The 15,907-nt window shown below is 38.2% G+C and overlaps 1 protein-coding gene across 1 annotated transcript; it reads left to right on the top strand.

Moving 5' to 3' along the window:
* Positions 1 to 8,208: 8,208 nt before the first annotated feature.
* On the top strand, positions 8,209 to 14,687 carry SLITRK5 (SLIT and NTRK like family member 5). The gene is made up of 2 exons (XM_066580694.1): positions 8,209 to 8,409; positions 9,917 to 14,687. Exon 2 carries the CDS (start codon positions 9,925 to 9,927, stop codon positions 12,565 to 12,567), a length of 2,643 nt encoding a protein of 880 aa, XP_066436791.1. The 5' UTR covers positions 8,209 to 8,409; positions 9,917 to 9,924; the 3' UTR covers positions 12,568 to 14,687.
* Positions 14,688 to 15,907: the final 1,220 nt, after the last annotated feature.

The raw sequence follows: 15,907 nt of genomic DNA, 5'->3' as shown, positions 1-15,907 counted from the left end.
CGGGACAGGGGCGGGGCTATTTCCCATACCTTAGCCCCGCCCCCGTCCCGCCTCCTCTCATTGCAAATAGTGCAGAGGGGCGGAGAGGAGGCAGAGAGGGGGCGGGAGCTCAGTTCCTGGCCCTGGCTCTTCCATCCTCCCCCCTCTGCACACGAGGACACCGTATATCGGCTCGGCGTGAAAACCGAGCCGATATACGTTCGTGTGAATGCACCCTAATTTTGTGGGATTTTGTATGGTGGTTCTCACTTACATGAACAGGGGCAATCAATCCTGGTTTATTAAGAAGGCCAGGCATCGGGTTATACAAAGATCAAGGAGTTAGTTTTTAGAAGTAAAAAGAAAAATTGGCGGTAGGATACTCAAACGCAATAAACAGTTTCCAAAAATTAAACAAATAGTTTGCATATATTTGCCTGTTCTTTAAGATGACTAAGGATTGGATAGAGTATTAAAATAGGGATACAGGATTGTATCTAGAAAAGCACCTATTATTGGAGACATGATATCTCTGAATTTGTTATCATATGGATGAAAACATAGAACATAGCTCCAAGCTGAATGTTTTTTACATGTGGACAAATGAGATGCAGGATGTGTTCCTTTGTTTTACCATGCAAAACCTTTTCAAATTCAGAACATGCTCACAATTTGACAATTGAGAATTTTATTAATTGCAATTCTGAGATGGTAGTTTATATAGTTTTATGCAATAAAGCATATGTAGACAGTACTACATGCAAATTAAAGCTTAGGTTTTTGGAACACATGAATGACATCTCAAATAATTATATAGGATGCAAAGTTTCTAATGTTTCAAAGTATTTTATTGGTGTAGATAACTGTTATATTTCATCTTTAAAAACCTTTGCAGTTGAAAACTTCATAAAGAAATCAAGGAGGAGGGGATATGCATAGGAAATTAATTAATAGAGAGGTATTTTGGATGTTTAACATCAATTCACCCAGATAGACCTAATTTTAAGCATGAGTTGATGTTAGTTTAGTAATTTTATAGTTATCATATCTGTCTTGTCATTCTTTATTGTGCATGAGGGCAGTTTAGAGAGATTTTCATGCGTGCCTGGTTTGTAGAGGTCACTGTAATGTTTGTCTTGTGTTTATGGATAACAAATGATTGGTGGAATTGTTTTGCTATTTAATGCCATAAATATATTAATAAACTGTGGCTCGTTAAACGGGACTCCCCAGGGAGAGTAGGAAACAGGCAACAGGCAGACACCAGCAGATGTTTACAGTCCAATAGTCGGAGGTTTTATTTACACATTCAAAGTAACAGTTTAGCTTGCTTCAACAAAAGAACTCCAACTCAATTCAGTGTCCTTCATTTCAGGCCTTAGTAACAATGATGTGTTTTTAAACAGCAGTTCTCACCCAGCTTTCCTGAGGCAAATACCACCCAGCTTTCCAAGCAGCATCAGACTGAGCTCATCCTCTCACTTGACTTCTCTGACAAGGTGTACATGCATTTTTACTGCTAAGCTTCCACACCCTCCTTTTTATAAAACACCCAGGTTTCTTGGTCCAAGTGCGAAACCTGGACTGGAGTCTAGGAGTGACCTTCCCAAACTCCAGTCTAGAATTACATCACTGAAGCCAGTAATTTCCAGGATACATACATCCCATCCACAACTTCACCCCTTTCACTGCCACAAAATATATAGGATTGTGCTTTTATATCCAATTCAGTATATTGTAACCCGATATATGCGGGCAATAGGTCAAATTCTTTTTATAAATGGCATATGTATATAGGTCACCATGGTAACCACATGCAATTGTGCTTCCCTCAAGATACAATGTATGGGCACCTCGGAAACATCTACAACAGGTGCATGCATGAATTTTAAGGTATCACAATGATGCAGTTTTACTTTTGGGTTATGACGGAAACCCAAGTGCTTGCATTGCATTGTATCGATGAACATGGATTTGGAGGATTGCATTGCACTATAGTGAGTCCACAAGCATTTTTTTTTTCAATATGTGAGTAAGTGGATCTTGGCAGACCAGGCATTTAGAAAGTATATGGAACTTCCCTACCGGTAGTACAGGTTTTATTTGTGTCTTGTTTGTCAGGTGATGGAACATCTAATTTTGTATTGGTTATGTGTGCATATTTTTGGAGGTGATTTTAACATGACTTTGAGCTATGATTAAGGGTGCATTGAGCGCCTGAAATGTGTTGGAGGAACTGCACCCCATTTGTGACGACTTTTAATAAAGCTCAAGTTACTACAATAAAGTTAATGGACTGTTTTATTCCTTTGTTGGAGCTGGTTTTATTGAAATTATGATTGAAATGTTTAGCTGTGCAAGAAGTGCTTTCTGCACTTACAGGGAATTCAAGTGTATTTAGGTGAGCTGGTCTTGTTTTTTCCTTTTGCACTTTACAGAATTAGAATCCACAGTTTTTTTTTTTTCAAAAATGCTGCAGATTTGTTGCAGATAATATCTGCAACATGTAAAGGAGATTTACGCTAGTAAATTCCCTCCCCATGGCTTCTGCTGTAAGCACTGCAAAAATTTTTCAGCAATTTCACTAGCATTTTCAACAGCGCTTCTGCCATGTGAGTAGGCAGCCTTATACAACTGAAAGCTTGATTTGGCCTCCTCAAACAATAGAATCAATGATTGAATGAATTTACTTGAGCATTGTTATTTTCATCTGGCTATTCTTCTAAATCTGCAACTAGTGAAGAAGTGAAGTCATTCACTAGTAGCAATGTACACAATCTCTTCCAAATCAGCCAAAGTAATATGTCACTTAGGCCTCCTTCACATGACCATATGCATTTTTACGTTTGCTCGTACACACCGTATAATCGCATGAATGAAGATTTGACTAAATAAAGATCGAGTCCTGATCTTTATTCGAGTATTACATGCCATTTACATGGGGTGCTGTTGCCTGAAAATTAAATACTTAGATCTGATCCACAGAAAATGCTCGGAATGACCAATAATGCTTAAATAGGGGCAGCGGTCTTCTTTTTCCAGTGTTGTATGCAGGTTAACTCCCTCCCGTCCATTTTTTCCTGCTGCCTTAGAACTCTATGCAAGCTTGCTGCATATCACTTCAAAAGATAGGGCAAGACCTATCTTTTCACACGGCATATAAAACCAGTCATCGAAAACAGTCGCGTAGGTGCTATTTTTCCTGACACAATTATTTTACGTCTGAATGAACCCATTGGAATTCAATGCTTTGTATGGACGCGCTTTATGGGGGATTTATTTTTTTTTACATGGTGGAAAACCAGCATAAATATGTTCATCTGAATAAGCCCTTATTTTGAGTCATCATACAGTAGGTGTCTTTATAACCTCCCATACAATTCTCTTTTTTTGATCATTCAATTGTTTAGGGCAGTCATCTTGAGACAGCTTGAGGCCTCTTTCACAGGGTAACAGCAATATCGACGTGAGAAAATTGCAGCAATATCGCATCTGTGTTCTGTGCAATATCTCTGTGTTTCCTTGCGCAAAGTTGTGTGACTTTGTAGTGCTTTTTTGCCAGGATTTTCAGGGGGGGGGGGGGCTTGAAATATAAGCCCTACCCTGAAAATTAACCCTATCTGCCTTTCAAAACAAAACAACACAATCAATCACCTATCAGGTGCTGTCTGCTCTGGCACACTTCTTCTTCGCAGCTCCCGCACACTTGCCTGCAGTTCTCAGCCAATGCTTCCTGGTCATAGGTTCAAAAACCCCACATCCAAGAAGCATTGGCTGAAAACTACAAGCAAGTGTGTCGGAGCTGTGGAGAAGAAGTGCACCAGAGCAGACAGTGCCTGATTGGTGATGGATTGAGTTTTTTGTTTTTTTTTTAAGCGCAGATAGTGCTTATTTTAGCGCTCAAACAGTAGGACTTCCTAATGTAAAACTTGCATTGCACCACACAAAAACCGCATTTTCGTGTGATGCGATGCAACATAAAGCAAGGTTCCATAGGGAAAGATGGGAAACAAAACATAGTAAATTGCGGCAGTATTGAGCATGCATTGATTTTTTTTTCTCTCAATGTAGCAGACTACAACACATTGTTAATATGAAGGAACCCATTGGAAAGCGTGGACTTCACACACATGTGATTTGTAGCACTGTCGTATCACAAGAAAATCGCACAATTTGGTTGCCCGTGTAAAAGGGGCCTTAGACTACAATATAGTTTATGGACTGTTTTATTCCCTGGTTGAAGTTGAATTATTAAAATTCGAATTCTGCAGCATGTTTATTAATGCTGCAGAATTTAACCCTTGCAATACAAGGGTTAATATCTATAATTGTTCCACAAGTCAATTCCCAGCCAAGTCTGCACCAATTAGGTATGGATTTGGCGACCGTCGAATTCTTGCAGAATTGCTGTGGATATTCTGTTGCCATGTGAGAAGGCAACCTTACAATAAAACAATGAAATTTAGAGTGGATTCAGATGTGGCATAAAACTACAGCACAAAACAATAATTCTGTAGCAAAAAATGCAAGCATGGCATATTTGCTGCACAACTGTCTGGCATTCTTTGGTATGGACTTTCATATAGCATTGAAGTCTATGAGGAAGTTCTGCTTCCAAAATCTGCAACACATGTAAAAAAATACTTTGGAAAGTATTATTGCAGTGTAGAAAAATTAGCTGCGGAAAAATGTGCGCAAAATACACTAGGCGATGCGTGATATGCTGTGTAATTCCTCTGGAAAAAGAACACATCTGGAATTAGACTAATTAGCCATTTCAATCAGCGCATCTTTATTTGCTGGGCACAAATGAACATGTCTTGCGGGAGCAAAAAGTACAGTAAAATACGCCAATGTGAGCGCGAGAAAACATTATTCATTCCACAAAAATGCTATGCTCATGCGAGTGCAAATATGCATACGCTTCTGTGGGGGTGGCCTAAAGAGTATTTTGCTTTTGATCAGTGTTTAAAAAAAATTAATTACTGTCAGTTTTACACAAGGTTATACTCGGAACATTTATGCACCTGCAATATGGATCAGTATTTCAACTTTAGAGTAGGTCTACTGACCTAAACTCAGAGCATGCTTTGAGCTAGGATATTCTGAGTTCACGTCAGTAGAGAGCTGTGGTCAGGTTCGGACATTCAAAATACACTCGTGTGAAAGTGGCCTCAATCAACTGTTAGGTAACACCTTAAGGACCTATATCATAATAGTATGGCATAGGCTGGAGTACTCAGAGGTCTTGTGCTGTAAAATTGTAGAGCTCTAATCATTGAGTTCTGATTGTGTGTGCAATACCATCGTGCCCACACAATGAGGAGCAGGACCTTGGCTGTAATACCAAACCACAGTTATACTCTAATGACTGAAATCAGAGAAAATCTGTTCTATAAATCTATTCCATTATTTAAGATACATGGTATACAAATAAAGTTTAAAGTATGAAAAAAATACTTTAATGCTTTTGTCAAGTGTGTGTATATATATATATATATATATATATACACCGTGTTTCCCCAAAAATAAGACAGTGTCTTATATTAATTTTTGTTCAAAAAGGTTTAACTTTTTTACATGTATAGCCTGGACACTATTTAAATTGACTTTTTTAATTAACTGTTATCAGGGCTTAATTTTGGAGTAGGGCTTATATTTCAAGCATCCTCAAAAAGCCTGAAAAATCATTTTGCATCCTCAAAAATTCTGTAAAGTCATGCTGTGTCTTATTTTCAGGGTAAGTCTTATTTTCAGGGAAACAGGGTATAGACACTTGCACATACAAAAATGCTGCTAAAAAGTAAAGCTAATACCATTAAAAACAAGGCCTCGTACTGTACTAAATATTTTCTCCTAAAATGTAAAAGATTATGACTGCAAAACTGATGAGAGAGTAGAACAAAAGAAAAATAAATTGTTGGTCCTTATGATCATAAATGGCTTGATGTTGAGGGCATTAACGTTACACATCAAGGCATGAAAAGTTAGAATGGGTTGAATACTTTTTGTATATGTAGCATGTATATTTAACTATTACTGACATATTTTAAACACAGTAGATGCTCACATATACGGTACATTAAATATGTGGAAAGATACAAGTAGATAAATTATCTGTCTCCATATTAACAGTCAGCAAACAGTTTGTAATCTGATCTTGCAGTCACACTCTAGTCTACCAGCCCCTACTTCCTTCTAATATACAAAATGTACTGTATGTTAGGACTAAGTAGGTGGACAAATGGAAAGATATGCATAAATCTGCATAAGTCTGTAAAGCAGCAGTGGAAACAAAATGGTAGTAAATTTTTAATGAAGGCTATTTGCACTGTCCCTTCTTTCTTGATTGTAGATGCATTCAAGCAATAAAACATTGCTACAAAAGTGTATAGTACATAGCCTTTAATTCAGGATACCAGTGAAAGAACATACATTGCAATTGTCACACACTGAAAGCAGAGTCAATGAGGACTCTGAGGACTATTTAATTTTCTTTTCTTCTTTTTTTTCCATCTGTTCCACTCTACTAGCTGTTAATTCAGTTACCCAGGCTTCAACACTTTACGCTTGTCTTTCATCCTTGGCTTCCACAACTATAATGAGCCATTACAAAAGTGCTCTTAGAGACACCTAGTGGACCAAGTATCTGAACAAATAGCACTGCAACACCCTTCCACACTGTATCTAATTCACTTCATGGACACATTCCTATAGTTAAAGTATAGTTAGAGCATTCATTCAGGCCCATCTTTTCTTTTCTTTGTAATGGGTTAAATCAGGTAAACTGTCCAGTACTTAAAATAAACACAATGACATGAAATGTATTGCTAAGATCTAGAAGGAATGCTAAATATCAAATTAGCAAAAAGCAAATCACCCAGACCTGAAATAATAAATAAATCTCCATATGAAATTTATGTCATTGTAACTAAGTCACACTCACATAAAATTAATTAATCTAATGCAGAAATGTTCTCCATGCATTGTTTTGAGCCAAATCCATTTGCTACTGTCAGTAGACAGCATGTCCTTGCCGGCTTAGAGCAGTTGGATCTGTCTTCCTCACTTAACATTATGACAGTAGCACACTAGAATCCACATCTGGCACAAGCATTTTACAAGATAGTAAAACTGGATTTGCTTTGTTACTATACAGATTATCCCTAGAGTGACTCTGGCTGGTCAGACAATACATATAATGACTGCAATTAGCAGTGAGCAGTATCCTGTGTCTAATGCTGGTATATATATATATATATATATATATATATATATATATATATATATATATATATATATATATCAGTATATATATATATATATATATATATATATATATATATATATATATATATATATATATATATATATATATATATATATATATATATAAGTTGGAAAGCTACATGAGCTCCTGTTGTTGCAGGCAAGATGGAAGCTGTGAAAAGCCTCCTGTAGTTGTCTACTGTACAGATGCATTGCTTCTCTGCCTCCATCCTCATATGCTTGTGCTAGATATGGCTTCATCTCTCATTTTTACATTCCTTGGGAAGAAGAAACAACAATACTGTCGCCTTGTATCGCCATCTGTCGGTGTTGACTCTTCACTCTCACCCACAATTTTGGCTTTTTCTTTCAGTCTGTGGAATAGGATGACATCGCTGCACAATAAAACATGTGTATCAGCTCCTGGGGATGAGTAGGAGCAGACTGCCTGCCTGCAAAGCCCCAGAAAGCTGCTGCTTATTTCCCATAGACAGCGATGAGAAAAGAGCAGTCGGCATCTGTTTATTAGGGGGAGGTGGGGTCCTCGTACATAGAGCAGTATTACAGGTGGTTGCATGATGGATAGACACAATGCATTTTTGCTAGGCAGATTGCTACTAATGTATCACCGTGCGCTGCATGACTGCGAAGGGTCACACGCTCGATCAGGCATTGCAAGTTCCAGGAGCGATGATACAATGTATCACTCCAGCTGCAGCTGCACGGCTCATCGTATAGGTAGATACATGTTATGTAAATAGCTGGAGTTGGGCACTAGATTGACATGTAATGCATGCTAGGATGTTGTCAACTTGATAACTAGAAAGGCTGAGTCTGCTCCGCGTTCTCCCCCATCCACCCTACCTAGTGTCAGACTCCTCCCTCGCTGCCCCCATCCCCCTTTCCTTTCTCCCGCTCTCCTCTCTCCATCTCTCCCTATCTCTTTTGTCTCTACCTCCCTGCAATCCCATCGGCTTTAATAAGAATCACAATGGGACTGGTAGAGCCGGAGGATGGATGCAGTGCGGGCTGTGTGTGAGGAGGGCTACTGGTCACACTGCAGCCAAGAGCCGCCTCTTCTCCTGCCACCCTGATCACACAGCAGCAGATGCATTTTTCATGGCTCTCCGCGATGGTTGGGCCCTGGAGACTCAAGTCTGAGTAAGTATTATGATTTAGGCTTATTAAGAGGCTGGATGCAGGTTAAATGATGGGGGTGATGTTGCTGTTGTTGGTGTCTCCTTCTCCTTCTCCTCTGCTCATTGGTATGTTCTGGGCTACATAGTGCTGGATCTGATCACACAGGCTGGCTGGCTCGGTAGCAGTGCAGAAAACTAGGAATCCAGTGCAAGAGTTAATAATAGCAATGATGGCAAGTGGATGGTTAACTGTGGTCTAGCTAGAGGAGCTTGGATCCCCTCTTGGCATTTCTGGTAAGCAATTGTAATTCAATTAAACTTTTAGCACTGGGCACATATAGCCAGGATTGGGCATCACCAACGGATTTGTGGATGAATAGATTTGGACAGCAACCGGAAAGGTATGAGCAGCAGACCCAGCCAGGCGTGTTTTTGTTGTCCCCCTGATCTGTCGGTACTGAATCTTCACTGCTTTTTATTGCAAGATGCTCTGACGGTTGTGGGTGTTGAGATGCAAGTAGTTGTAGGGTGAGGGCAATGCAAGCATATCAGTGTTTTGTGCAGAAGGACTCCAGTCCATGGATACTGCTCAGTGCTCATGCAAGCACAGCCATGCTGATCACAGCTCCATGTCGTGAAGAGAAACTAGTTATCACGACTCTATATACACAGCACATGCTATTGCTATTATTGGGTAGTTTCCTGCATGTTCCTCATCTCCTAGGAGTACCATTAGTAACCAATCCTGGCTGTAATGAGCAGTGTATTGACAATGGCAAAAATAGGAATGATCTATTCAGTTCTCCTCATTAAGCTAGTTTTACAGCATGCCCAAAGTGAATGATATTTGACTACTGGAGACATGGGCATGTATGTACAATGATTAACCCTTCTGCAACATTGATGGATTATGATGTCTCCTCCTTGCGGGATTTGGAAGCAGAGGAGACATGGTAGAGGGGAGTATTTGCACAGCTCCTGATATAAATGCCATTTTGCTTATGGATTCTTTTGGCATCGTCAAAGCAACAGAGACCATGACGTTCTCTTCTATTATTCTATACGTGTTATCAATGATGATGATGATGTGATGAAATCATCTGTAGACAATCTGAAGCTTTGCTTATAAAAGACTGTAACGCATTGCGGTAGAACTATACCATATACAAGTTCTAGTGATTAAATGGAAGCCTGTACATTAATATGGAGATCGTACAGTGTGCTGTTCAATGGTGCGGTGCTGAAACGACTAGAAAGATAGGTAAAGTGGGAAAAGATCTCCGGAAGCTGAGGTGACAGCCATTTTATGCATACTTATAGATGATTAGGAACCTTTAGCAGTGCAAACCTGTCTGGTCATGCTATTAATTTCATAGACATGCACTTGATCTGTCTGGAAATCAGCATAATGCTAGCACATATGCTATTGTGGGATAGAGCAACACCTACAGCATCTATCAATGCAATGTCGTACATGTATACTGTATGTCTGATGCCCTACTTAAAATGTCTCGTATTTTGTCCCACAGGAGGTAAAATGTACTATTGCTGCTCCGCAGTCACGTTTGACCAGGACTTAAACAAGAAAATGCAGATGTGGATCCTACAGACGATCGCATTTGCTGTAACATCCCTGGTTCTCTCTTGGGCAGAAACAATAGAATCCTATGGAGAGGTGTGTGACAATTGTCCTTGTGAGGAACGAGATGGCATATTATCGGTGAACTGTGAGAACAGAGGGATCATTAGCCTTTCTGAGATCACCCCTCCACGTTTCTCAGTCTATCATCTTTTCCTGTTTGGAAATCTCTTAAATCGTCTATACTTAAATGAATTTGTCAACTACACTGGGGCTTCTATATTACATCTTGGTAATAACGACATTCAGGATATTGAAACTGGGTCATTTAACGGACTTCAGGGTCTAAAGAGGCTGCATCTGAATAACAACAAGTTGGAACTTCTAAAGAATGATACCTTCCTTGGCCTAGAAAGCCTGGAGTATTTGCAAGTTGATTATAATTATATAATCTCCATTGAGCCTAATACTTTTAGTAGGCTACAGACTCTGCAAGTCTTAATATTGAATGACAACCTTTTGTCCACTTTGCCTACCAATCTTTTTCGTTTTGTCCCTTTAACACACTTAGACCTAAGAGGAAATAGACTAAAAGTACTTCCTTTTGTAGGTCTGTTGGAACATATGGATAAAGTTGTGGAGTTGCAACTAGAGGAGAATCCGTGGAATTGCTCTTGTGAGTTAATTGCCCTGAAGGATTGGCTCTATAGCATTTCTTACTCTGCTCTAGTAGGTGACGTGGTATGTGAGACCCCTTTTAGATTATATGGGAGAGATCTGGATGAGATTTCTAAGCAGGAATTATGCCCCAGGAAACTGATCCATTCCTATGAAATGCGACCACAAATTCCTCGGAGTACAAATGAGTACTTTCATACCACCCCAGCCTCAGTTAATTCTGGTGCCACCATCTCTTCCTCTGTTTACAAAAACCCAACAAAACCTAAAAGCACACGGCAACCGGGCAGATCAAGAGTACGAGCCACATCACACCACCCTCCCAAAGAAAATGGATACATTTCTTATCAGACCAAATCCCCAGTGCCTTTGGAGTGTCCTACAAACTGTACATGTAACTTACAGATCTCCAATCTGGGACTTAATGTCAACTGTCAGGAGAGAAAGATACAGAGTATCTCCGAGTTACACCCTAAACCTTACAACCCCAAAAAGATGTATTTGACAGGCAATTACATTACTTTGGTTCGTAGGTCTGATTTTATTGACTCTACTGGATTGGACCTTCTACATCTTGGGAACAATCGGATATCAGTGATCCAAGAAAGAGCCTTTGAGGATTTGACTAATTTACGTAGACTGTACCTAAATGGTAATTCTATTGAAAAGTTGAACCCAGACTTGTTGTATGGCCTTCAAAGCCTTCAATATCTCTTCCTTCAATATAATGCTATTAAGGTCATCGAACCTGGAACATTTGATTCTGTTCCCAATCTCCACCTTTTATTCCTCAACAACAATCTCCTGAAATACTTACCTAGCAACATTTTCTCTGGATTGAATCTCTCAAGGCTAAACCTGAGAAGTAATAATTTTTCACACTTGACAGTTAGCGGAGTCTTAGACCAGCTTAAATCCTTAGTGCAGATAGACCTTCATGAGAACCCCTGGGATTGTACTTGTGATGTGGTGGGCATGAAGCTCTGGTTGGAACAACTCAGCATTGGGGTTCTGGTGGATGATGTTATCTGTAAAACCCCCAAGAAATTTGCAATGAAGGAAATGAGACTGATCAAGTCTGATCTCCTTTGTCCAGATTACTCTGACATTATAGTTCCTACATCTACACCTTCAGAGGAGCAGCCTCCAGAGAGCACCACCACCTTAATCTATCCCATTAAATTCAACAACGTGTCGAGCTCAGTGCCCTTGTCTGTGCTCATACTGAGCCTGCTCTTGGTTTTCATTATGTCTGTGTTTGTGGCTGCAGGGCTATTCGTCCTTGTGATGAAACGAAGGAAAAAGAATCAGAACGAGCCAGCTAGCACAAATAACTCAGACGTGAGCTCATTCAACATGCAGTACAGTGTGTACAGCAACAGACCTCTGCCAAAAGTGAAGACCCCAGCCGGCCATGTATATGAGTACATCCCCCACCCCTTGGGTCACATGTGCAAAAACCCTATCTATAGATCTAGGGAGGGAAACTCTGTGGATGATTACAAAGATCTCCACGAACTCAAAGTCACCTACAGGAATCATCTAGAAGAGGAAAGGGAGACTAATCTGAGGAATCCTAGCTACAGTGTCAGCACTATTGAGCCCAGGGTGGAGCTTTCTCCTGTGCAAGATACAGATCGTGTATATAGAGGAATCTTAGAACCTGATAAGGGACCTTCACCTGGGAATAACATCGAGTATAAATATAGCAATCCCCCTGCTTTCACCTATACGCCCAAATATGAAGCGAAGCGTCAATACTTGCATCCGGACAGGTTAAGAGAAGCAGTGCTATACAGCACACCCAGTACTGTCTATGTGGAACCTAACAGAAATGAATATCTGGAATTAAAAGCAAAACTCAATGTTGAGCCGGACTACCTCGAAGTGCTGGAAAAACAGACAACATTCAGCCAGTTCTAGACTCCTACAACCACAGTTTTATCTCTGAAACAAAGGACTAAATGATGATTTTGTTGCTTCAACCTTCGGATGAAGTGCCTTGGCACAAGATTTTCAGCTGCAGCAATTATACTGAAAGGGTGTGCAATTTTCTTCTCCTTTTTTGTAGGACAACATCAATTGTATAAACGGGGCACAACAATTACTGATTGCAAGAGGTCCTCTCCTCTGTGGTCTATTTCTGCAGCCTGAGAATTAACGAGTTGGAATCACTCCTGGTGCTAGGAGGTATATATGATGAATTTACCATACATATGCTATAACCCTTCAGACAAGGGTGGGTCTAAATAACTTTTATGGTGTTTTAGCACCCCCTTCCCCTAAGTTTAATATAAAGGTCCATTTTTACAGGATGTATTTGTATGCTTTCTGGACTTTTCAAGCTAAATTATGTAAGCTATGATCTTTATGCATCACCATAGATGGTGTAAACAAATTCTAAAGTGCAAAGACATCAAATCCATAACTTGGGTAGTAAAATAACTTATTGTTGAAATATCAAATATTTTAATGTAGCACCTATTTTTATATGCACATTAGCATCTCTCTGTTTCTTTTTTCTTCTTTTCACTATTCCAGTCATTTATTTGATCAGATGTGTTGCACTACAAGAGGAAGTTGTCATATCAATGATGGTGATAGGAAATTAGACAGAAAAAATGACCAAATTGTAAAGATGACTTAGACTAAGCATGCCAGTCAATGATGCTATTGCAATTGTTCCTCGGGAGGCATAATGATTCTACAACTATCATTCAGCACTTTAACAGAACTGAATAATGAAGAATATAGGAAAATATCTGGTGTTAGGTAAAAATGATTTTATTGCATTAGTGAACCAAATGTAATTTCTTGACTACTGTTGTAGCCAATTTTCAACTGCACTGTATAGATTGATACAGTATGTGTCCTGTTACTAGGTAGGTTTGACATGCTGGAATGTGCAAGCTAGGGAAAAGACAGATTTTGTTACTACTTTTGTTTTTATTTTCTGTTTCAAGAAGTATAGTGCTGTGATACATGTATCCAACAAGTGATAATCTTGTATGAGCAACAGTAACCATTCCGGATACATTTCAGAGTCTAACTATGTCTATCCATTAGGTTTTTGTTATTGGGCACATATTCCAGTATTAAACATAGCAGCCAGTAGAGTACAAATGAAGCATTCAAATCATAACTTAATTCTTAATCCTTAATGCCCAATTTGACAAGTAATGAAGTATTACAAATGTTCTCCTTTTTAGAGCAGGTAACATTTTCATTTGTGTTGATACTTTAATCCTATGACTATTTTATTTTTATACAAGTTCATGTTTTTTATTTTCTCATTTAATATTTACAACAGGGTAAGTAGTGGCATCATCATACAAACACATACATACAGACAGACACAAATACACACAGGCATACATTTATACCTGTACACACATATTAACATACATGTACCTCTAGCATTAGATTAAAATGGCACTGATAGATTCAAATCAGGATTTTCCTTCCTTTGACCATAGGAAATTGATTTCTCTAGTATTTATGTATAGAGCTCTTTCTAGTATCAAAAATAGTTTGTAGCCTCTTCCTAGAAAATTTTATATTTTGCATCCTGAGACTTATTTCTCATATGCAATGATCTACGTATTGAACACACTTTTGTGGATTCTTCCATGAAGATCTATTTGTTGGCATACTGTACTTTATATTCCTCACTTTCAATTAATTATACTGTATAAACAGGGATATGCAACTTTTCAAATAACTGCCCTCAAAAATGAAAAATATTTTTATGAACTATATTGTGATGAGTATTAGATGAACCCACTGCATAATTTATTCATTATAGAGATTATATTTATCTTACCTTTTAACACAGTGCCCCCTAAAGCACCATATATAATTTTATATACTTTTCCTTGAAGATAAGGAAACACGGCAATGATATATCTTGCATTTTTTTTTTTTTTATAATGCATGTTGCATTTTTTCACATATTATCATGTACTTTAGATATTCCAGTCATTCACTTATTATTTTATTTTTCTATCATCAACTGTAATGTAATAAATTCAAAAGACTAACTTCCCCTCCCCCATCATTTTCTTTTTCTTCGTCTACAACTTTTCATGATTCTTTATAATATTATTCCAGATTCAATCTATACAAAAATAAATCTTAAATGAAAAATATATTTTTTTATGCACGATTATTATGATTTTGATCAACATTTGTACAGTGTATACTTTAGTCAGAAGGGGATAATTAAGATAATGCATATTCTGGCGAGTGAAAGATTTTAACATTATATGGTATTTCTGCTTACAATATAGGGACATAGCCACATGAACTAAAATATAAGTAAATAAAGATCAACATAGTAATATGTTAATAAATATATGATGTCAATCTGTTTAACCATTATAAGGAAAAATGTCTGTATTTTACTGGAATAGCAAAGATTACACATCAATCATATGTCTATACCAAACACTTGCTGATGATATTTTGTTGATACATGAGACAGAAGAGATAGGATAATATAAGGCAGCTTTGTAATGTATGGAGGATGTTATTTTATTTACATTCAAATATTTTGTTCAGTGATATGTACTTTATTTAATCTACAAACTTTTGGGAATTCAATGTAAAATTATATTTTAAGAAATTAAATAATTCTATTAAAATTGAAATTGATTATACCAATCTTTACAATAGATTCATAATTTTCTTTTTATATGCAACATATTTTCTACGCACAAGAATTAACCTTGTATTTAGGCCTAAGCAGTAGATTGTGATTGAAGACATTTATATATATATATCAATACTAGTGTCATGAATGTTGGTCTTGATAGGGATCTTTCGTACAGGATGTCGCAGGTTGCAGCCAAATCTGCAGCTGCGGAATTCCGCACCAAAATCCGCAGATCCAACCCCATGTTTTGATGCGGAATTGCGGGCAGGTTATGAGCCATTTTCAATTCCACATCAAAATCCGCATGTAGCCTGTGGATTTCAGTGCAGAATTTCATGCGGCCTGCGGTGTGTCGTGTGGCCTATTCCATCCCACGTGAGCAGTCCCTTAAGGCTGGCGTTACATGGGCATATTTGCTTATGCAATACACAGAAAATAGAATTTATTTATTTCAATCAGTTCATTTACATGCACATTTTTTCATGTGCATTTCGGGCATGCAAAAAAATAACCTGCATTTGCTCTTTTTTTCTGCGCATTTGCACACCAAAAGTCCCCATAGAAGTCAATGGGGATGTGAAAATGCACACAAAACAGTGAATCACTGTG

Source organism: Eleutherodactylus coqui, chromosome 1 (assembly GCF_035609145.1).
Source record: "Eleutherodactylus coqui strain aEleCoq1 chromosome 1, aEleCoq1.hap1, whole genome shotgun sequence".
NCBI lineage: Eukaryota > Metazoa > Chordata > Amphibia > Anura > Eleutherodactylidae > Eleutherodactylus > Eleutherodactylus coqui.
The sequence above is the reverse complement of the archived record's forward strand: the minus strand, read 5'-3'. Positions and strand labels throughout refer to the sequence as shown.